This window comes from Gopherus evgoodei, chromosome 3 (assembly GCF_007399415.2).
Source record: "Gopherus evgoodei ecotype Sinaloan lineage chromosome 3, rGopEvg1_v1.p, whole genome shotgun sequence".
NCBI classification, from domain to species: domain Eukaryota; kingdom Metazoa; phylum Chordata; order Testudines; family Testudinidae; genus Gopherus; species Gopherus evgoodei.
This window is the reverse complement of record NC_044324.1, coordinates 159,483,388-159,505,151: the sequence shown is the minus strand read 5'-3', so window position 1 is coordinate 159,505,151 and position 21,764 is coordinate 159,483,388. Positions and strand designations below refer to the sequence as shown.

Below are 21,764 nucleotides of genomic sequence, written 5' to 3'. Positions count from 1 at the left end.
GATGGGATTTCTGCTGTTGATTTATGTGCTCTATTGTCAAGGTAGGTACAACTGAGGAAATGTTGTGATACAAAAGGTATCTCAAGCACACAAATATGAAACATCGGAGCTTGGATCTTCCCATGAATAAAACATTAGAGCTCTTCATTGTACTGAAATCTTACTTAAGTTCAAATGCAGAAGCTTCTCATAGCTTTATAAGGCAGCAAGAGAAGGTCTCAGATATCCAGAACAAAGCATGTCTTTATGTTCCTCAAACTACTCTCCCCAGATCTTTTCAAACAGACCTTATAGCATATCTTGTCTCCTTCTACTGCCCCTATAATGCCCTTCATTCTGCGTACTCTTCTCTTCTGATCTCTCCTTTTGGATCTGCTTCCTCAGGAGTGAATAAGAAGCAGTTTTCAGGGACCACTGATCCTTCTTCATTCCAGCCAGTGTTATCTACCCACTCACACAATTATATATATATATAAAAAAAAAACAAAGCAAACCAGGAAAAGAACCAAAAAAACCACCAGAGTCCAACATAACTGATCTGAATGTCTTGGTGTCCCAAGTCTGTACCCTCTGAAGTCAATGGCAAAACTCACATCGACTTAAGTGGGAGCAGGGTCTCATTACAATGCTTTTTTTCCATCTGGTAATATCATGGCTTGTTTTAATTTTCTGTTATGTTTCTGTCTGATTTAGGCTCTGAGCAACTTGGAGCAGGGGCTTATGCAATATTCACCTATAAAAAAACATGCACACCATTTATAAATAACGCACCCTACATTTATCATAGAATCCTAATACTAGAAATGGAGAAAAATTTAGGACTAGTTTCTCCCCCACAGGGCTTAGCGCAAGATTGTTCCCAACCGTCTATTCTCCAGGGCTTCGACCAATCAAGATTAAAATGTCCCAAATGATGACGCTTCTCCTATTTTTGTTGAGAATTTATTTTTGGACTGATTACATAGTGCTCACAGCAGGGCATGTGCACTGGGAGGTGACAGGTAGGTATTGAATTCGAACAGGAGGAGGCAGACCCAGATAAGGCTCAAACCCAGAAATATCAGCGTTTTCACTATCATCCACAAATACTCTTAAAATAACTATTTGGCTGCAGTTTTGTTCTCCCAGCTGAGGCTTTACTATCAGTTGAACTGTCCTAGAATTCTGTGATGTCACAATTGGGGGAGGCTTGAACATTCCCTCACTGTCTCAGTCTAGAATATTTTCTTGACCTGTTTACTTCTGGATCTGAAGATACAGAATATACATTTCTCTCTGCTCTCCATGGAAAAAAATAATGCCAAATTCTGGAGACAGGGGATAACTTCCAACACACCTCATATGGGTGAATGCACACACAGCTGCAAACATGCAACTCTGCCTAGGAAGAAAGAAAAGAAATCACATTTGTTCTTATTATTCCAGGGATTAGAGATACTGGGGCCTGCTGTGTGCTGGACTCTTGTCTTTTCTCAGACTCATGAAGGTAAAACAAATTTAAAAATAAAGATTTTATATGTTTCCTAGTCTTTATGCTTGTCACTTAAAGCTTCTCAGCCAAACCCTATTCCTGATGCCTGTTCTTATTTACTTTTTAAATTCTCTCTAACTTCTGTTAGCTAATTCCCTTTCATGTTACTCTCTCCCCTCCTCTTTCCTAAAAGTGCTTTCTTCTGCCACTTTCTCCCTTCTGTTTCTTTGTTCGAGGCTTCTTGTATCCAGCCCTGGGCATCTGGCTACTGGCTGGGAGAAATGAGAGTGAAAAGACTCCTTATTTCCAAACACTTTAATCTGCATTTGATTGGTTAAAATCTCTTTCTTCAAGCATCAGTTAGTTAGAAGTTCCTCAGCCCAAAATGAGCCTCAGGGTTCCAAAGGACAGTTTCAAGTCCCAACTACTAGTACAGAAGACTGAGTGGCAGCCCCTTTGTCCTGTGAAAGCCTGGAGCATCAATGATGGGACTTGTTCAAAAACCTCTGCAAAGCAGGTAAGGAACTTGGTTGAGTATTTCAGTCATATGACAAATTAGGGCCTTATCCTGTGAAGTGCTGAACATCCACATTTTGCTCTGCACCCGAAAGGACTGGACCCTTATGGTCTTATTTTTAGAACTGCTGAGCACCCACAAATCCCATTGAAGTTAAAGGGTGTTCAGCTCCTTTGGAAAAAGGGTCAGTTGTGTGTGTTCTAGAGATGGAAATATAGTGCAGTACAGTCTGAGTTTCTTAACTGAAAATGTAAAGAGCTGCCCCGTAGGATAATAGGACACTATAACATTAGATTGTAATGCTTCTTTAAGATGAGTTTTTTTACTCTAGACTGTTTCAGACCCATGTAATCTCTAGTACCTGCATCCTTTTTATTTGCCTTTGAGCAGTTCTGTCACCTGAACAGAGAAAGAGATTTTTATCTTTATTTTTATTTTTCATTTGTATTTTTTTAACATATTATTTATTATTTTTATTATCATTATGTTGAGGAGCCCATGGATCAGGTCACTATTATGCAAGGCATTGTATACACACTAAACAAAAACATAATAGCAATGGCACCTGGATAGCTTCTGCTTCCAGATGCCACTTACTATAATATAGGAAATCACCAGGACCCGCTCTTCTGTCTAGAGGAACAGAGAGAGAAAACATTTTGGTGTTCTGGGTTTCTGTGCAGCATTTATATGCGGCAGTAATGAATGTTATTTAAAAGCCTGAGAGAGAAGGCTTTCCTAGATTTTTTATATTGGTTGCTTTAATGTGACTATCTTAAGGGTAAAATGACTACAGGAAAAAGGAAACAAATTTGTCTTTTTTAAACCAAAGATTCGGGGATGGTCTGAGGAAAGCAGGGTGATGGAACAAATATTCAGACAGCTGGAAACCAAAAAAGGAAATTTTTTTCCATCACTGGAGTTTGTTTTTGTGTTTTTGAAGTTTGTGGCTCGCATCTTTCCTTGATTTTCAGACATGAAAACGTAGCAAAGAATCCTGTGGCACCTTATAGACTAACAGACGTTTTGGAGCATGAGCTTTGGTCGGTTGCATCCGACAAAGTGGGTATTCACCCATGAAAGCTCATGCTTCAAAACGTCTGTTAGTTTATAAGGTGCCACAGGATTCTTTGCTACTTTTACAGATCCAGACTAACACGGCTACCCCTCTGATACTAGACATGAAAATGTTTTTAATTAAAATTAATAAACAAAGTATATTTGTACCTGTTACATTGTCCTGGTTGCATATGTTAAGTGCTGTAGTGGTTACATAGTATTGTCACAGAGCAGTACTCGGTGCATTGCTGAGTTTGAAAGATTCTGAGCTCTACAGAAATAATTAGTTAGAAATGATTTACCTGGTCATTTTCCTCATTATTAATTAGTTCTATTGTGTTGCATACTTAATCTCAGTTAGGATCAGAGTCCCGTTATGCTGGGCACTGTACAAATACATGCAATTTAATCAAAGAAAAGTCACAAGAAGTGAATGGTAATAAACTTTGAGAAGTGGGTAGGGTGGAGAAGGGTAACAGAAATAAATTCACATGATTATTCAGGCTGCTGTGTGTTGGGCATTCTTTGATGGTTTACACATTTAAGCGTATTTCCTGAATTAGTATAGCAGTGCACTCATTCTGAAACAGTTTAAAGGTGCAGCAGTTGGATGTAGCTTGCTATTAAGACTCAGTTTACCCCCTCTGCACATGTACCTTGTTACGGTGTTAGGGGACCAATAAGCCTGAAAACCTTTCTACAGCTACTGTTGTCTGATTCAAGTGTGCTCTGGGGCATGCAATCCCAGAAGTGGGCAAAATTTGAGCTGCGTTTGTAAATACCTACAGCCCTGCAAATCTGCAGATCATGTCTGCAGAGCAGATGTGAATACAAATTTTGTATCCACACAGGGCTCTACAAATATCTCAACTAGTAATCAACAAAGAAGGGCATTGATTTAGAAAGTGGGGATTTCCACTGCAACATTGTCTGCTTTGACACAGGAAAATATTATTTGTCACATTAGATCACGACAGCAGTCCCTCATGTCTCAGAGTGATCAGTTTTTACCACATGCTTCTAAAGAAGCTGCAAAAAAGCCTGGACACATATGGAATAATCTCCTCATAAAGGGAGTTTCTTCCTGACTCGGCTGTATAGTGATTGGCTTACACTTTGAGACAGGAGACTTGATATGCTTTCCAAAGTTTTACAAAACTCTCTAAGGTAGCGGCCGGGAAGCATTCCCAATCCCCAACTAGCTTTGTTTGAATCCCGTTAATCTTTTGGCCAAAACACTATTTTTGGGCCCGGCATTCCATGGGTTAATTACATGTGTATCAACATATTTGCTTCCAGCACGTCTACATTTGCTGCCTCCCCGGTTGGTGGCCCGTGCCTCCGTTCCTGTAGCACGAAAGGGGGAGACAGAGCCAGCCACCTCCTCTCGACTGGTCCTTGTTAGGGGAGCCAGCGGTCGCCTCTCTGCACGGGAGCTCCCCGGCCGGGCGGTGTTCGAGGAGGGGCAGTTCTGCTTCTGCGCAGCTACAGGCCTCACCCCGCTCTTCCCGATTTCGCTCCAAGGGCCCGCTGCCCCGGCCGGCTGGCAGCCGCTGCCGCGCACGTGGGGTTGCAGCTCCCGCGCGCGGGGCTGCAGGGCAGGATGCCGCCAGTCCCGGAGGAGTCGGGGGGAAGAGGCGCTGTCCTCGGCAGGAGGCGGGCGCTACAAGCTGGGGTCACCCCCAGAACAGGGAGACGTTCCGGCGGCTCCCGCCTGCATGAGGTCATGTGAGCAGGGCTCTGCCGGCGCCATTTTGTTTGGGTGTCTGAGCGCGCCCCCTCTCTCCGCGTGACGGCGGCGGTGTCGGGAACGCGCACGCAAGGGGCCCAGGCGGGCAGAGGAGGAGGACAGCGCCGGGAAACTGAACTGCGAGGCCGCCCGCCCGCCCGGCCCCCGCACCGCCGCCGCCATGTACCGCTCGAGCAGCGGCCGCTCCGGCCCGCCGCCTTCTTCCCACCGCTCCAAGGAGAGCAGCTCGTCGGGGTCCCGCAGCTCCCGCTCGGGTACCTCGGGGTCCGGGCCGGGCCCAGGCCGCGGCCGCCCCCCCTCCTCAGCTTCGCCGCCTCCCCCGTCCCGCCGCCACCGCTCCCCGTCCGGCCACCGCGCAGCCTCTCGCCGCTCCCCGTCCCCGCACCGCAGCAAGAGGCTGCCCTCCCCGCCCGGGGGAGCGGGGCCCGGGAGGAGCCGGGGCCGACGCGGGGGCGAGCATGGAGACAGCAGCAGTAGCCGGGTAATTACCCCCCAGGACACCCTCGGCCAGGCCCCGGGTAATTACCCGCTCCGCTCCCTCCCCAGGCGGGGCGATTGCCCTGCGGATCGGGCAGTCTGTGCTGTCGGCCTCACGTTATGTGCTTGTCCCCGCTCCCTGGCCATCACACCACTGCACCCTTCCCTCCTATTGGCGTAAGGACACCCCGTCCTGTATGTTTCTAACTTGTCCCACCGTGCAGGGACAGCCGCAGCCAGGAAACTACTCCGGAATGCCCCATGTCCCTCATCTGAGTTCTCCCAAATGAACCAGTTTGATTTCCCCTCAGTAATACTGATTGTCCTGCTCCCCTGAAGTCTTTCTGATTCTTCCATGAAATAATCCGTTCAGAGTCTGACACCTCTTTCCACAGAACAATATTTTTCCTGACTGCCGGAGTGTAAGAAAATATACCATGGGGATCAATCCTGTGTTTTTAGGGAAGTGGACAGGATGGTCAAGTCAGTGAGTTGGGACATTGGAATGGGTGTAGAGAACTGGCTCTTGTTTCAGATTCTGCCACTGACCCATAGTGTTACCATTGGCAAATCACGTAATTTCCTTGAGCCTCAGGTACTCCATCAGTATGCAGAGTAAGGATAATCATTCTTACCTACTTTTGAGAGCTACAAATGAAAAGCAGTTGGTGTTATTTACTAGAGGTCTTTCATTTCTAGTGTCTAATGATTTCTGCTTTCATCATTTGTCCTCATCCCAAGTAATGCCACTTTGATTTAGTCCCTTCAGGCTTTTGTTCCTCTTCAGAGTTATAGCAGGCCAGAAACCTTAGCCATTTCAGCTAAGAATCAAAGATTAAGTGATGCTTTAACTAAGCAAAGGCTCCTACGAGTAAAATAGAATATTTAACTAATGGGATTAGTTTGACCATTTAACAGAATCTTGTGCTTATAGATAATTGATATGTGCAGAATTCAGAGACCTTTCTAAATCAAATGTCTAATAAACATTAAGTTAAATTCTTCCTGTTGATATAGAGAGCCAGTTACAGGTTCATCAGATTCATTCTCTGACAGTTGTTTAATATATTTTTAAAACTTCTCATCTCAGCCTAAGCAAAATATTCAGATTTGTGCATGTAAAACCCTGTTTTTAAAATTCTATTTCAGATGTGAATATCTTTACTGTTCGGTACTGTGACTCTATAAGGAGTATTCTATATAGTAAATACTAGATTATCCGTGAATATTCGTTGCAGTAAGAAAGAGGTTTTGTGTTGAATTGTCTAAGAGTTTCTCAACATGAAGAATTATTTTAGAATAGTTATTCCTGATTAACTCCATGTGTGGATGCCCTTATTGGAGAATAAGTGCCTTTTTCCATATTAACTTTATCCACTGGATTTGACAGCAGTCCAGTGGATTAAGATAATTTGGAAAAAAGCATTGTTATTCCAAAACAAGAGCATCCAAACATGTAGTTAATCAAGAATACTTAATCCATTTTAAATTCATGCCCTACCTTACTCCAGATTTTCTTGTGTAGACAAGCACTTAGTTAATAAAACATACTTGCAGAAGAGATTCCCAAATGATTGTAGCCTAGTGCCAGCTCTGCTAGTCACGTTAATAATTGCTTTTGTTGTTCTGAGTGCTTTAAAATCCACATGCTTACTCAGTTTGTCTTTGCACTTGCTATGTGTCATGAGAGTGCTGGGTAGTGTTAATGCTCCAATTTGGGGGTCATTAAGGGATTCATGAGGTATAGCCTTCACCTACCAACTGATCTCAGTCACTCAGCATTTCTCATAGCACCCACTGCCCCTTTGGAGAAACAATACTGAAAAAAGGTATTGACCTTAGATTTTTGGATCTAGAGATTGGCAAACTGCAAAACCAAAGGAACTGAAATGTGCTTTTGCAGCTAGACTAGGGTTCTATTGGAGTAAGAGGGTTTCTAGGCAAGCTATTGCCACAGTAACTGAGTGGCTTAAGACAAGATGCTGTGGTGGTTGACCCAGAGCTACACCTGTGCGCTGAGTTTGAGCCCTACCCTTGATAGTTTTCATAGAATTGTGCACATTCCTTGCTCTCTGCCTGCATTCTGCAGGGGATCATTTTGGAAGTTTTGCCTGAGACCCAAACTTCTGGTTTAAGAGTGATATTTTTTCAAAGTGCTCTAAAATTCACACGCATGCCTCATTTAAATTTAGGAGTGTTCTCAAGAAAATTAGCATTGATCAGACAGAGAAAAGATGAAAGACAGGATAACGTGATCATGCTTTCTGAACAATAGAACTTTGAGTGTGATCAGAGGAAGGGTATAGTCACTGGGTCATTTGGTCAAGGCTTTTTCCTAATACAGAGCCCCCCTAACATGAGCTGTTCATAAAGTTTTCAGATCCTTATAACCTGTTGGTGCAGACCAAGGAAATAAGGGGGGATTATAGCATTGAGGGGGAATGTGAGGAGGTTGTTGGAGCAGTGTGGGAATGTAGAGATTGAGAGGGGGGTGTTAGGAGGAAGATGTGAGGATGGGTGAGGGGCTTGTGGCTGCAATGAGGAGAGGCTGGTTTATGGGAAGGGGAATAAATGGCGAAGGGAGAGGGGATGGGGAGGCTGAGAGGGAGCACTGGGATGAGTGGCAAGTGGAATTGGATTAGGATAGTGGAGCAGTGTGAGCAATTCTTCCTGTCTCCCCCCCTTACACTCCCCCATGTGTAATCCAAGATCAGGGGGCCCTTCCCCTTTGGGGTGTAAACCCCTCTTCCCGCCCTCATGTGAGCTGGGATCTGGGGGCCTTCCCCTCGGGGGGGTGGATCTGAGCCCCTCTCCCCTCTGTGAGCCTAAAGGTTGAGGAAGACAGGCAATGAGAACACCTGCTGAGTTGAATGAAGCAGGTCACAAATTTCAGAGTTATTGTTTCAGGCTGTATTCATCTCCAGTGGTTGTACTTATTCAAATGAATATGCTGCTTTACACTTCTCTAAGGCTATGTCTACGCTAGCACTTTTTTGGTAAAACTTTTGTTGGTTAGGGATGTGAAAAAACACACTCCTGACGGACATAAGTTTCACCAACAAAAGCACCGGTGTGGACAGTCCTTTGTTGTTGGGAGATGCTCTCCCACTGACATAGCTACCGCCACTCAGGGTGGTTTGATGATCCTGACAGGATTGCTCTCTCCTATCAGTATAGAGCAGCTACACAGGAGACCTTACAGCAGCGCAGCTGTGCCGCTGCAAGGTCTGTAGAGTAGACATAGCCTAAGATTCCCATGCTGCAGATGGCTTTGTAGAGCTCCTTCCCCATACATTCGGACCAGATGTGGGAAACTGCATCTCCAGTTTCCTGCCCCTTTCTGTGTCCAGCATTCCTGACAGCCCACCACCTCCCTACAAGCTCTTCAGGCTTACCAGGGGCATGGAGTGAAAAGGAGCTGGAGTGAGAGGGCTTTATGTGATATAGTTGGCGGGTGGGAGATGAGTCTCAAAGCATTGGGGGATGTGAGAATAATCGGAGCAATAGGTGTAATAGACTGTTGGAGGTGTTGGAGCTGTGTTGGAGCAATCTGAGAGTCTCTTATGCAGTTGAATGGAATATAGGAAGTTGCAGCAGTGAGAGACTGGGGGTGTTGGAACAGTATATTGAAAAATGGGATAGAAGGCAGGATTTCTGAGCTGTGCAATGGGGAATGTTAGGCTACTTCTCTGTTTCCCCAAAACCCCCTACATCAATGTCCCTCATGTCTGTCCCAACTGACTCCATGCTTGTCCCTGCACTCTTCTTGCATCCTCTTCACAGCTCCTCAAACTGCAGGTCCCATGCTGACCCTTTCTTTTCTGTGGGGAGGAAGGCTGAGGAGGGACGACCAAGCTATTGTGGACAGACAGAGAGAAGGGAGACCAAAACAAGATGCTGGGGCAGTGAAGGGACTAACGTGCAAGCCAGTGCATTCTGTGGCTGGAGGAATCATTGCTAAGGAGCCTGGGGCAATGGAGGGGGAGAGATGAGCTGTAGTACATGGGGTGCTGAGAAACTCGGGTTTAGGCCAGGTATAGCAAACGGGAGCTAACTTCACCAGGCCTGCACTGAGACACTAAGGGCGGGTAGTGATCGATCTATTGGGGATTGATTTATCATGTCTAGTGTAGATGCGATAAATCGATCCCTGATTGCTCTGCCGTTGACTCCAGAACTCCGCCACTGCCAAGAGGCGGAAGTGGAGTCAATGGGGGAGTGGCTGCAGTCAACCCTGTGCTGTGAGGGTGCGAGGTAAGTCAATCTAAGGGCTTGTCTACATCAGAAAGTTGCAGCGCTGGTGAGGGAGTTACAGCGCTGCAACTTTGAAGGTGTACACATCTGCAGGGCATCACCAGCGCTGCAACTCCCTGTTTGCAGCGCTGGCCGTACTCCCGTTTTGTCTCGGGTGTAGAGGATCCAGCGCTGGTGATCCAGCGCTGGTAATCCAATGTAGACACTTACCAGCGCTTTTCTTGACCTCCGTGGAAGGAGGAAGCCTCTGGTAATCAAGCTGGTCTCCTTTCCCGGTTTGCTCTCTCGTTCCCGGAACCCCGAGCAAGCAGGTCTCCTTCCCTGCGGTTTGCTGGGTGGCTCCGGGAATGCGAGAGCAAACCGCGGCTAAGCTGGTCTCCTTTCCCGGTTTGCTCTCTCGGTCCCGGAACCCCGAGCAAGCAGGTCTCCTTCCCTGCGGTTTGCTGGGTGGCTCCGGGAACGCGAGAGCAAACCGCGGCGAAGCTGGTCTCCTTTCCCGGTTTGCTCTCTCGTTCCCGTAACCCCGAGCAAGCAGGTCTCCTTCCTGCGGTTTGCTGGGTGGCTCCGGGAACGCGAGAGCAAACCGCGGCGAAGCTGGTCTCCTTTCCCGGTTTGCTCTCGCGTTCCCGGAACCCCCCTTGAAGCCGCCCAACAGCGCTGCAGTGTGGCCACATCTAACACCACTTGCAGCGCTGGTTGCTGTAAGTGTGGCCACTCTGCAGCGCTGGCCCTATACAGCTGTACTAATACAGCTGTAACAACCAGCGCTGCAAAATTTTAGATGTAGACATGGCCTAAGATACGTCAGCTTCAGCCATGCTATTCTTGTAGCTGAAGTTGCGTATCTCGACTCGATCTCCCCACCCCCTGTGTAGACCAGGGCTAAGTCTGTTCCATACACCCCCTCTCCCTCCCCGCTTGCTAAATGTTGTCCCCCATCACCCTTGCCCTGAGGATTCCTCAGACATTGCCTTCACTTACTGTTCATTAAGCCTTGGAGACCACTATCGCCTATGCTACCAGACCATTGAGAATCCCCATACGTAGAAGATGTCCTTGTACGTGTTTACTGACACCCTACAAAACTCATTGCTGAAATCAGATGTTTCATCCTTCCAAGTATATAGTCACCTCTCATTGTATCACAGTAACAGCTCTGCTACACTGCTCCAACAAATCCCTCCATCATTCAGTACAGCTACACTTAATGCAGTGAAGGCAGTTGGAGTGCATGCATAAATGCTGGAATTCAAATGTGTGCTGCATAACAGAAACAGTGGCATATTCTCTTAGAACTTCCTCGTATCTGCTTATTGTGGCATCTCACCTTCTGAACCATTCCCAGTGGGTGTTACCAGCTCTCAGGGTCAGAGTTAAGGTAGTGTTGTGCGGGTGGCATATTCCTTAACGTTTTTATGTCCTGATTTTCTGATGTTTAAGTTTAGTCATCACTCTCCATTTTCTGGAATGCCTCACTGGGCAGCCTTAACTCTGTGTTAATTAAGTTCTTGGGTATTTAGTATTCTAGGGGGAAGTCTACAAAGATAACTCACTCAGACTGTGCCTACTTAAACACACTGAGATTTTGATTTATTTATTTTTTAAACTCTAGCACAACTGTCCTAGTGGTAACAATGTGGGGAATGCTAAAGTACATGAGGCAGTTGTGGCCATTGGCACTTTTAACACTGTGGTGTTTACACCTGCTCTAAGTAGGGTTAGACAACAAGGAAGGTGTTGAAAATGCCAGTAGATAAAGAAGCTTTGTTTTCACTAAGGTTTACATTGGTACTGCTCTGGTAGAGCTGCACTAGCAACATGTGGAAATTTCTGCTGAGAAACCCTAGTGCAGGGGCTGCTCAGCCATGGGGTTAGGAAGATGGTTGTGCCTTTCAGTAGCAATCCTTCAGCCATTCAATTTTTTGATGGGTTTTGGAAGATCTTCCTGCTCGCTCTTCAAATAAAATAGTGATTGCAATCCAGGGCTTTGTTTGGAATGTGGTCTTCAAGGCTCCATCAAAATAATAGGTGGCTTGTTGTGGAGATGGAAATAGTATTGTTTCTTACAAAATGATACAGAACGGGTACAGTGTTTGTGTCTGATAGCCCTGGGCAGCAGAGCTCGGGCTTCAGTTTGAGCCATGGACAGTGGGGCTTGGGCTTCAGCATGTCTCTTAGCTTTGCGGGGCCACTGCTTGCTTCCCACTAATGCTGGCCCAACACTTGTGACTCCTTAAACCCATCCTTTGACACCTCCCCTCGGGGGTTCCCACTCCGAGGTTGAGAAACACTGATATAGTATATAGAGCAGTATAAACAGGTCATTGTCTGTATGAAATTTTAAGTTTGTATGGACTTCACTAGTGCTTTTTATGTAGTCTGCTGTAAAGCTAGGCGAATATCTAGATGAGCTGATGTACCTCCAGGGGAATGTGTACCCCTGGTTGAGAAATACTGATGTAGTGCATTCATTTACTACTGAATCAAGTAGCAGAGCCCCTTTTGGAACACTTTCCAGTTTTGGTAATGGATTTTGTCACTGTCATTGACCCAGGCTCTCGTTATGCCAAGACGACCTGCCCAGTAAATATATTGGCTATAGGTGCACAAAAATTCCTTGGCACTGCCAGGTACGCAATTCATGCAGTTGGCTGTCCCCAACAAAAAGGGGAGCACAACAGCAACTTTGGGATTTCTTGAACAACTTCTTTTTCCTCTCTATTGTTCTACCTCCAGAAGTGCAGTTTTTCAAAGATATTTTCAAGTTTAAAAATTCCTGTGGAGCTAGTGTAAATACAGAGTGCTTATTAGTTGCATGTAGGGTAAGAAGGAACTACATTCAGTCCCTTTCTTTTTTTAAGTTGCATAGCAATTTTATATAAATGGAGAAGAAGTATGATTTATTTATTTCTTACGATCCCCGCCCCCAAGTCTAATATGATGAGGTGGATAGACTTAGATGCCTGTCTTGTGGTTAAGGGGACAGTCCTGTGCTGGGCTTTCATTCTCTCTTCAATTGCAGAGACGTTCTCCGAGCCTCCGTTCCGAGTCTTCATTGGAGCAGAGTTTGCGGATCACTGTTGGTAATGACCGGTATTGCATTGACACACCAGAGCGAAGGAGGCTGCCTGATCGACTGGGCTCGCCAGTTGATAACCTCAGTGACATGGACAGGTATGGTTCTCTGCAGACTGTCCCATATAGTGAGAATTGGGCAAGAGGCCATGCTTTGTTGCTAGGACATTGAGAAGGAGAGTGTCTAACACAGGACAAAAATTCAGTGAAGTGCTAGGATTCCAGAAGTCCCACTAATGGGACTTGGAGACAAGTACACTTAGTTAAGAGGTTTCCTGAGTGTGACAGATACTACTGTGAGGAGCAAGGTATAAATGTAGATAGACATCTATAGTTTAAAGTGTCTTATTACAGAAAAGCAGGTGAAACTGGGCAGAGGAAATAAAGAACTAATACTCAAAGCTTGAATCCTCTTCTCCCCACTGAAATTGTTACCCGCTTTGACATAGGAACACAGCAGTCAGAGATGGAAAAGACTCTATAGAGTCTGTGTCCCTCATAGTGTTACTGCAGCCAGTTGTGTCTTCAGGTGAGGGGTTAAGCAGCAGGTCCAGAGGAGGTACTGAAACATACTGTTTTCATGCAAATACCTCAACAGTAGTAGCCCAAAGGAAGGGAACTAAGCAGAATTCTTTCATTATGTTTCTTGTCTATAAGCATATCAACTCTTTAAGGTTATTAGCTTCCAGCAGCTGCAGTAAATCAGATTAAGGTTTAGTTGGTAATATTATCACTTTTAAGCCTTCTTTTCAATTTTCTTGTAATCAGTGTTTCACCTGTAAATCCCCTTTGCAGGATACTAGTTTTCCAGCCAAAACTGGTGCACATACACAGGAGATAGCAGCATGTACTGGAGGTGGAGAAATGATACAGAAGAGAATTATGAGCATAGCCACAACTTTAAGGCTTGCTTTATTTGTCTGTTGGGGATTCCCCACTGCTTCCTTTTCTTCAATAGGTGTATATATATCATGTTTTGTGGTTATGCTGTAGGGTAAGAAGTGGCCTAGTTTATTTTAATGTAAAAGTGAAAATGCTCTGCTGGGAGGGACCGTTACCTCCCTCAGACACATTAACAGCTTTCACTTTGACTCCGTTATAAAGCTTTGTTATTCATTTGAAATGGTAAGAGTAGTAATGAGGAACATGAGGCTAAAAACGTATGAAAAGCAACAGCTAAACCAGACTCAGAAGAGTAGGAGAAATGGAGATAATATAAACTTACATTCTTACTTGAATGCTTGCCCATCTCTATCCACTGTTGGTGTACATGCACCTCATGTACTCCAGTTCAGATTCTTTTGCTCAGCAGTCTCTGGGCTGCATCTGTGCCCTGAGTGTCCTCATGCCTCCCACATCCCAGCTGAGGGCATAAAGGGCACAGTGATCCCAGCTGTATCTTAGATATCCTCCCCCCAGCTACGAGTCAGAGTCAGAACTTGTAGTGTCCACATTTCTTGGTTACTGTGTGGTCTACACATTGTATTGTAAATAGTTTGGCACTTAGCAGTTAGTTACTTGAATTAGCTTTAGGAGAAAGTAAAGTCAGTAAAGGATACCATTACCCGAGGCCTATACATTAAGTGGGGCCATCCATAGACTTCTTTGCCACTAACGGAAAACAAGAAGTGCCACAGGATCTGCTCCAGACAGAGTCAGAGTCTGATGCATTCCTGATCCCTTGGCCCTCGGGCTTAATTAATGTTTACCCTAATATTTCATTGATTCCAAGAACTGTCAGAGAAACTCAGGTAGGATTTGCAGGTTGATCATGATAGCATCAGCATGGCTGAGGCAGCTCTGGCTCTCAGACATGATGAATCTCTCCATTCAACCTCCAGTCCAGTTGAACCTGATGTGATATCCCAAAGATGAGGATAGATTCTTCATCCAGATCCACCTTCCTGACACCTCACAACCTGAATGCTGGCTGGTTAACGTCAGTGGAAAGGACCTGTATCTCTTAAGTACAAAACATCCTTATCCATGGTAGAAAGGACTCCGACACTTATTTACATAGTCAAGTGGAAAAGATTCACTGTATGCTCAGCAGCATCAGTTGACTCGGTTTAGCACCGTCATACTGGAATACCTTCTGTGCTTAAAGAACTCTGGGCTATCTGAGTTCTCTGAGGGGCTGGGCCACCTGCCAGCTATCTCAGCTTTCCACCATCCAATTCAGGGATATTCTGTATTTTTACATCCTACAGTTAGCAAAGTTCCTGAAAGACCTTATGGAAGTATATCTTCTAGTCTGAAAGCTTTCCCCTTGTTGAGATCTCAACATTGTACAGATTGGTTTAAAGGGTCCACCTTTTGAACATTCTGCCTACATGTTCCGTGTTCCATTTATCCATCAAAACAGCCTTTTTGATATTAGTAACATCTGCCAAAAGTGTAGAGGAAATACAAGCTTTTATGGCAGAACCAGAATACATGTTTTTTCATAAAGACAGTAATTTTGAGACCTCACCCAAAATTCTTGCCAATGGTACTCTGTAAATTCCATGTCAACCACATAATACATCTGCCTGTTTTCTTTTCAAAGCCACATTCCAGCAAAGGGAAGGCTAAACTCTACACCCTAGGTGTTTGTAGGGCACTTTCCTATTGGAATAGGACTCAGAGCTGTGAAATTAACCTGAAGAGGAGTGGGTGGGAAGATGAGGACAAATAGAATCAAACAGTTGGACCCCACTCCCCGGGGGTGAGAAGCCCTGGATGTCTTCCCCCGGGGAGGCAAGAGACGGGGGCAACACGCCAGGAGCCTGTGGGGCAGCTGAGCTCCCGGTAGGGAGCTGTTAGTGAAGCTGAGAGGCCAGTTCCCAACAGTACCCCTCTTAGGTCAGTGGAGGTGCTCCTGGTGAGGACACACACCACCAACCCAAGGAGGCTACTGTGCTTATGCTTATGCACTGCAGTAATTACCTAATATAGGTCTACTGAAGTTTCTAGAGTAGACATACTCTAACTCATTTAGGGAATCCTCTTACCCCCAGATTATTTCTAGTTTAGGGAGATAGAGTAAAAGGTCAGCTCATATCTATACAGAGACTTTCTAGCTGGATTTATACAATCATTAAGTTATGCTATGAAGTAACCAACTTAGATCCACCATTGAGTGTTACAGCCCACTCCACTAGCGCTCAGGCAGCTTTTTTAGCTTCTTTGAGAAATGTTCAGTACAAGAGATACATAGGCGAGCTAACTGGGATTCACCATTACTCTGTGGTAGAAGCATCAAGATCTGATACCCATTTTGGTAGGGCTGTCTTATAATCATTGTTTAGGTAGGCTCCTAGCACCCACCTATTGTGATCTAGATCAGGGGTTCTCAGCCTTTTTCTTTCTGAGCCCCTCCCCCCCAACATTCTATAAAAACTCCACAGCCCACCTGTGCCACGACAACTGTTTTCTGCATATAAAAGCCAGGGCCTTCATTAGGGGGTAGCAAGCCAGGCAGTTGCCTGGGACCCCATGCAACAGGGGCCCTGTGAAGCTAAGTTGCTCAGGCTTCTGCTTGGCGGACCCCCTGAAACCTGCTCACAGCCCCCCAAGGGGACCTCGACCCCTGGTTGAAAAAATATATATGGATAAACACTCAAACATAAGAATGGCCATACTGGGTCGGACCAGTGGTCCATCTAGCCCAATATCCTGTCTTCTGACAGTGGTTGGTGTCAGGTACTTCAGAGGGAATTAACAGAACAGGATAGTTATCGAATGATCCGCCCCCTGTTGTCCAGTCTCAGCTTCTCATGTCCCAGAAGCATGGGATTGTGTCCCTGACCATCTTGGCTAATAGCCATAGATGAACCTATCTAATTCTTTTTTTAAACCAGTTATACTTTTGACCTTCACAACATCCGCTGGTAATGCGTTCCACAGGTTGACTGCATTGTGTAAAGAAGTACTTCCTTACGTTTGTTTTAAAGGTATTGCCTATTAATTTAATTGCATGACCCTTGGTTTTTGTGGTATGTGAAGGGATAAATAACACTCACTTTTGTCACACTATTCATGATTTTATAGAAGCTGTTCCGTACCCCTAGTCATTGTTGCCCTTCTCTGGACTTTTTCCACTTCTAATACATCTTTTTTGAGATGGGATGACCAGAGTTCCATACAGTACTCATAGTATGAGCATACCATAGATTTATATTGTGGCATTAAGATATTTTCTGTCTTATTTTCTATCCCTTTCCTAATGGTTCCTAACTTTCTGTTAGCTTTTTTGACTACCGTTGCACATTGAGCAGATGATCTTGGAGAACTGTCCACAATGATTCCAAGATCTCTTTCATGAATGGTAACATCTAATTTAGACTCCATCACTTTATTTGTATGGTTGAGATTGTTTTCCAGTATGCATTACTTCACATTTATCAACACTGAATTTCATCTGCAATGTTGGTTGCTGAGTCACCCAGTTTTTTTAGATCCCTTTGTAACTTTTCACATTCAGCTTTGAATTTAACTACCTTGAGTAATTTTGTATCATTGGCAAACTTTTCCATTTAATTGTGAACCACTTTTTCCAGATCATGTATGAATATGTTGAACAGCACAGGTTCCTAGGGGGCATTGCTATTTACCTATCTCCACTGTGAAAATTGACTATTTATTTCTGCCCTTTGTTTCCTATCTTTAAGCCAGTTACCAGTCCACGAGAAGACCTTTCCTTTTATCCCATGACTGCTTGCTTTGCTTAAGAACCTTTGGTGAGGGACCCTGTCAAAGTCAAAGAAACTCTTACTTATCTTACAGTAGCTGTGGCTATTTGAGATGTATTGTCCACAAATATTCCATGAGCCGTCGTCCTCCTCACTACTGGGGAATCCTGTAATCCATGGATTCTCTGCTGGTGAAGGAACAGAAAGATGGTTGGGGTTTCCTCACCCTTTATGCCCTCCCGGTGAGAGGCTTGCGGACACTCAGGGCACCGGTGCAGTCCCAATGAAAACTGCTGGCCAAGTGTGTGGAGTGCAGGCACACCCACAATGGAATGTATATGGCCAGCATATTTTGGAGAACCACAGTTGCTGTAGGAGAAGCAATCGTTTCGTGTGTCCCCAGGCCCTGTACACTGGTGTGTTATATCCTTTGCTGTCCAGTGTGACTGTCTTTTAAATCCATGTTTCTTTGCTGTCCAGAATGTGTTTTTGTTGCCTTTTCTGGTTATACTCATAACACAATTTCATCTCCTTCCCCTCTGAGATATCATTAAATGTTCCCCTTAAGTTGGCTGCTGTAATCAGAGTTCATAAGGATTGTTGATTACCACTTGGCTTGTGAGAGTGACATAGTTAATTGCAGAAAAAAATCAGCTGAAGGTGTTTGGTAATGCGCATCAGTTACTCCCCATGACGTTTTCATGCATTTTTTCTGGGTGTAGTCAGATCTCAGGAATAGGAGGGGGTGGTACTGAAAAGGTGTTTCCTGAAAGTGAAGGATAAGTTAGTCAGCTGTGCCCTGTAGTGATGAAAGTACCAGCTTTTATGTGTGTGCAAGTTACTTTCAGTTACTGTGGTATAAATATTTTTGGTGCTTATTTTGTGTATGTTGCCAGAAGCCAAAGCTAGAAACATCTGATCATGTAGTCAACTTGAGTGTGTTTTACTTTAGGATACAGTAGAACCTTGTTAATTCCTACTTCTACCTTAACTCTGATCCAAAGACAGCACTAATGAACTTTTTCGGCATATATCCATATGAAGAAGATGAACTTTCACATATCAGTATTGTTATTAACAGTGTATAAACTGTAAAAGGAATAGCATACTTATGCAGACTACTTTATCTCATCATTTCCAGTCATTTTAATGCTTAGGGTTTTTAATGGTAATGATTTGTTTGATATCTTTAAAGATGGGAATATATTTACTGTAATTCTTATTCTTTGAAGATGTCTTTTGGCAAGAATCACATGCATTCACCCATCCCTTCTCAGATTTCTGGAGTTTTTTAAATATGAGATGATATGCTTGGGGTTTCATCCTCTAGACAATCATATATCCATTGTCCATCCCTTATGTGGCATGTCGATTATTTGAGGGAGATTTTTCCCTATTCTTTTTGTTTCATTAGAGGCTTATAGGGCACTTTTGTCTCCTGCTGTTGAAAGAAACTAGCTAGAATGTTTGGGTACCTGAGGTTGAACCATGCTCAGTATGGCAGACCCCTCAAGCAACCCTGCATGTGCTTCAGAGGGTCAAAAGTATTGAGAGACAGGGGATTTTCCCATGACTCCAGTGCATGTAACGTATGAGAATCATACAAGATGAATTCTTCAAAGAAGTAAAATTACAGTGCAAGTAAATTCCCAAATAAGTTAGTTACCTTTTAATATTTTTATTTAAAAACTACCCAATACATGAGACTTTTAGAGCTACCTCTCCTGAAAATTTGAACTGTTAAGTCTTTTATAGGAGAGGGATCCAAAGCAGTTAGACACCAGCCCTAAATTTCTCTAAGGGGTCACTGTAGCAGAGTGGATCTCTGCTCCTGCCCTGAAGGGGTTAAAAACAGCCTGGGAAAGGGGCTGGGGCTGGAGAAAGCAGCCCTTTTAGGCTGGGCTGATTGAGGAAGTGGCTGCAGTCACATATAAGACTTGCATAAAAAAAAGTACTCTAGAACTTAGGCTAACATCAGTATTTGTTTTCATGCTCAAAAGGGATTTAGATAACGTATAATTGAAACCTGAACACAACCTTAATGCCACTGAAGAAACAGTTTACTACTGACCTCTCCATATTATAGAAGACTATTCTTACATGCAGTTCTTGTGAGGAAGTTCTGGATTACCCAGACCCTTGTTCCAGTTTCATTTTGCTTCCAGCGTTCTTCCCAAAATATCATAATTTCACTATGTAAAATACTGATCTATAAAGTAAGCTGTAATTAGGAGTATTTTACAAGAATTCTAGTACAGGCATCAGTTTTATGTACTGTGCAAATGTGCCATCTTCCCAGTAAGAAGAAAATGGGGAGATCAGGGGAAAGCTTAACAGGTACTACTACATGGAAGAGAGAGAGATACATCCAGCAGTTGCTGGTTGCAAAATGGCCACTTCTGGGCTGCAGCTGCTTGGCTCTGTTAAAGGCTGATCCCAGAAAGACATACTGGGGGAAAAACATTCTTAAAGAGGGCATCCCTGCACTGGAGAGTATTAGTAGGGAGCAGTCACCAAAGAAGGTGCTGATTTGGTGTTATACTAACCATCAGCATATCATACATAATATATACTCTTTCCATCTAAACTGAGGCTAGAACAAAGGAGTGATTTTCTTACATGTACAGACCTCACTGTTTTGGTGTCCTCTTGAAGTCTGAAGAGGTTCCAAAGCATCTTTTCTGGTACACTGAAATGTGTTCACTGATAACTCATGCACAAAAACTGGCTGGAATTCATGGCTCTCAGATCCTCAGCTAGTGTAAATCTGCATAGCTGATTTTAAACCAGTTGAAGATCTGGCCACATGTGCAATGCAAAGCTAAATAATCCTGAATAATTCCTATGTAATACAACCAGAGTACCTACTAGAGCAGTGGGAGGAGTCTTTTGTGGCCTGAAGCTTAGTAGTAATGCAATTTAGAAACCATGTATGTACCTTTTTCCCTCACAAAACTGAAGTATTCTATTGATCAGTTCCCTATATTAAATCTTGTCTGTCCTCCTGCAGTTTGTTTGTGGGTTTGAACTTCTGTATTTGAGAGTGATCCTATAGGAGGGGGTGAAGTACCATATGTATATAATACTGATGGTCCTCTTCCCTGCTTCTGAGGTGCTGCTTTTCACTTATGCCATGAGTTCAGTGGTGCTGTTTGAAAACAATATGAAGTCTTGCTACTGTAGAGTAAGAGATTGAAAAACTTTTCCTCTGACTCACTGACCTAGATTTAACTCCATGTGCCTCTCCTACCAGGGATGACATGGCCGATGGTCCAATATTTACCAGAGGCCTCCCATGCCCTCGAGGCCTTGAACGATATCCCTCTCATGAAGATCCATCTTCCAGTCCCTATATAATGAGGCATGATGACGACTACCGCAACAGAGATGTATTCCTCCACCGATCAGACTACAGTCCACACTATGGTCATCGTGAAGAACTGCCAAGGGGGTCTGACAGAGATAGTGATAAACTCAGGAAATCCTCCTACCCACCAAGGCCAGAGGAGAGAGGGCGAGAAGCAAAGCGCCCTCGGTACGACAAGGATGAGAAGATACATGGCATGAGTGGGGATCATCATGGTTTCACATTGGGAACACGGAATTATCGCAGACGGAGCCGTGGCCGAAGCCAAAGCCCATCATATCTGGGTGAAGAGTTCCGGGAGCTTGACCGTGCCAGGAGGAAGAGAGAAGAGGAAGAACGGAGCAGAAACTTGAACCACGATCTGTCTGGCGGTGGATACGTGATCCCTGGCTTGACTAGCACGCTGCAGTCTTCTGAGACTCGGTACTTATACAGACCTGATGAAGCACCATCTATGCCCAAAAAATCTATCCTGAAGAAACGAGTGGAGGTGGAAATGGAGTCCCCGATGCAGGTTTGACCCTCAACTATTTCTCTACTTCTCAGAACAGTCACTTTGCACTCCACTGTATTAATTTGATCTTCAGTCCTCCTGCCTTTTCCTTTCTCTGATAGAACAAGTATCCTTAATTCAGTCTGTCCTATTGATGCGTCACTTGCAGGTTGCCCTCCCTGTCCTGGAGTTTGATTCAGTACAGTTAATTACAGAAGCTGCAATTGCTCTCTGTACCTTAGGACCACTTGTGGCCACTTCCCCTAGTTTCTTATGTCTCGGGGCATCAGATCTCTGTGTCCTCCTTTTAAACATCGTCATTTATGTGCAGGGTGTAACTCTACCAAGGATTTTCCAGAGAAGTGATAGCTATGTAGGGAAATCTTGTGCTTTAGTGCCATCTAGTGGGGTCACCGTCATAGCCTGCATAGGTCCAGAATTAAGATATACTCCCTCCCATACCCCTTAAACACACACACATGGGCTGAAATTCTAAAGATGGTCCCCACGGTTAAATAAGTGTTAAGTCAGGAGATGCGAAAGGCCAAGTAGCGGTATCATTAACTCAGCCAAGATGCACATATTATATATTTTATGGTACAGTATACATGTAATAACTTAAATATAC

The 21,764-nt window shown here is 44.4% G+C and overlaps 1 protein-coding gene across 2 annotated transcripts in view; it reads left to right on the top strand.

Annotated features, from left to right (window-relative positions):
• The first annotated feature begins 482 nt into the window (after positions 1-482).
• Positions 483-21,764, top strand: part of ZNF318 (zinc finger protein 318) — a 38,728-nt gene continuing 17,446 nt past the window's right edge. The window contains exons 1-3 of one of the 2 annotated variants that reach the window (XM_030557143.1): positions 483-1,988; positions 12,551-12,702; positions 20,530-21,157. In XM_030557143.1, the coding sequence (XP_030413003.1) occupies positions 1,857-1,988; positions 12,551-12,702; positions 20,530-21,157 (912 nt within the window). In that variant the 5' untranslated portion in view covers positions 483-1,856. Of the gene's footprint in view, positions 1,989-4,661; positions 5,279-12,550; positions 12,703-20,529; positions 21,158-21,764 lie in introns of those variants that run through there. The other variant, XM_030557142.1, reaches the window with a different exon arrangement.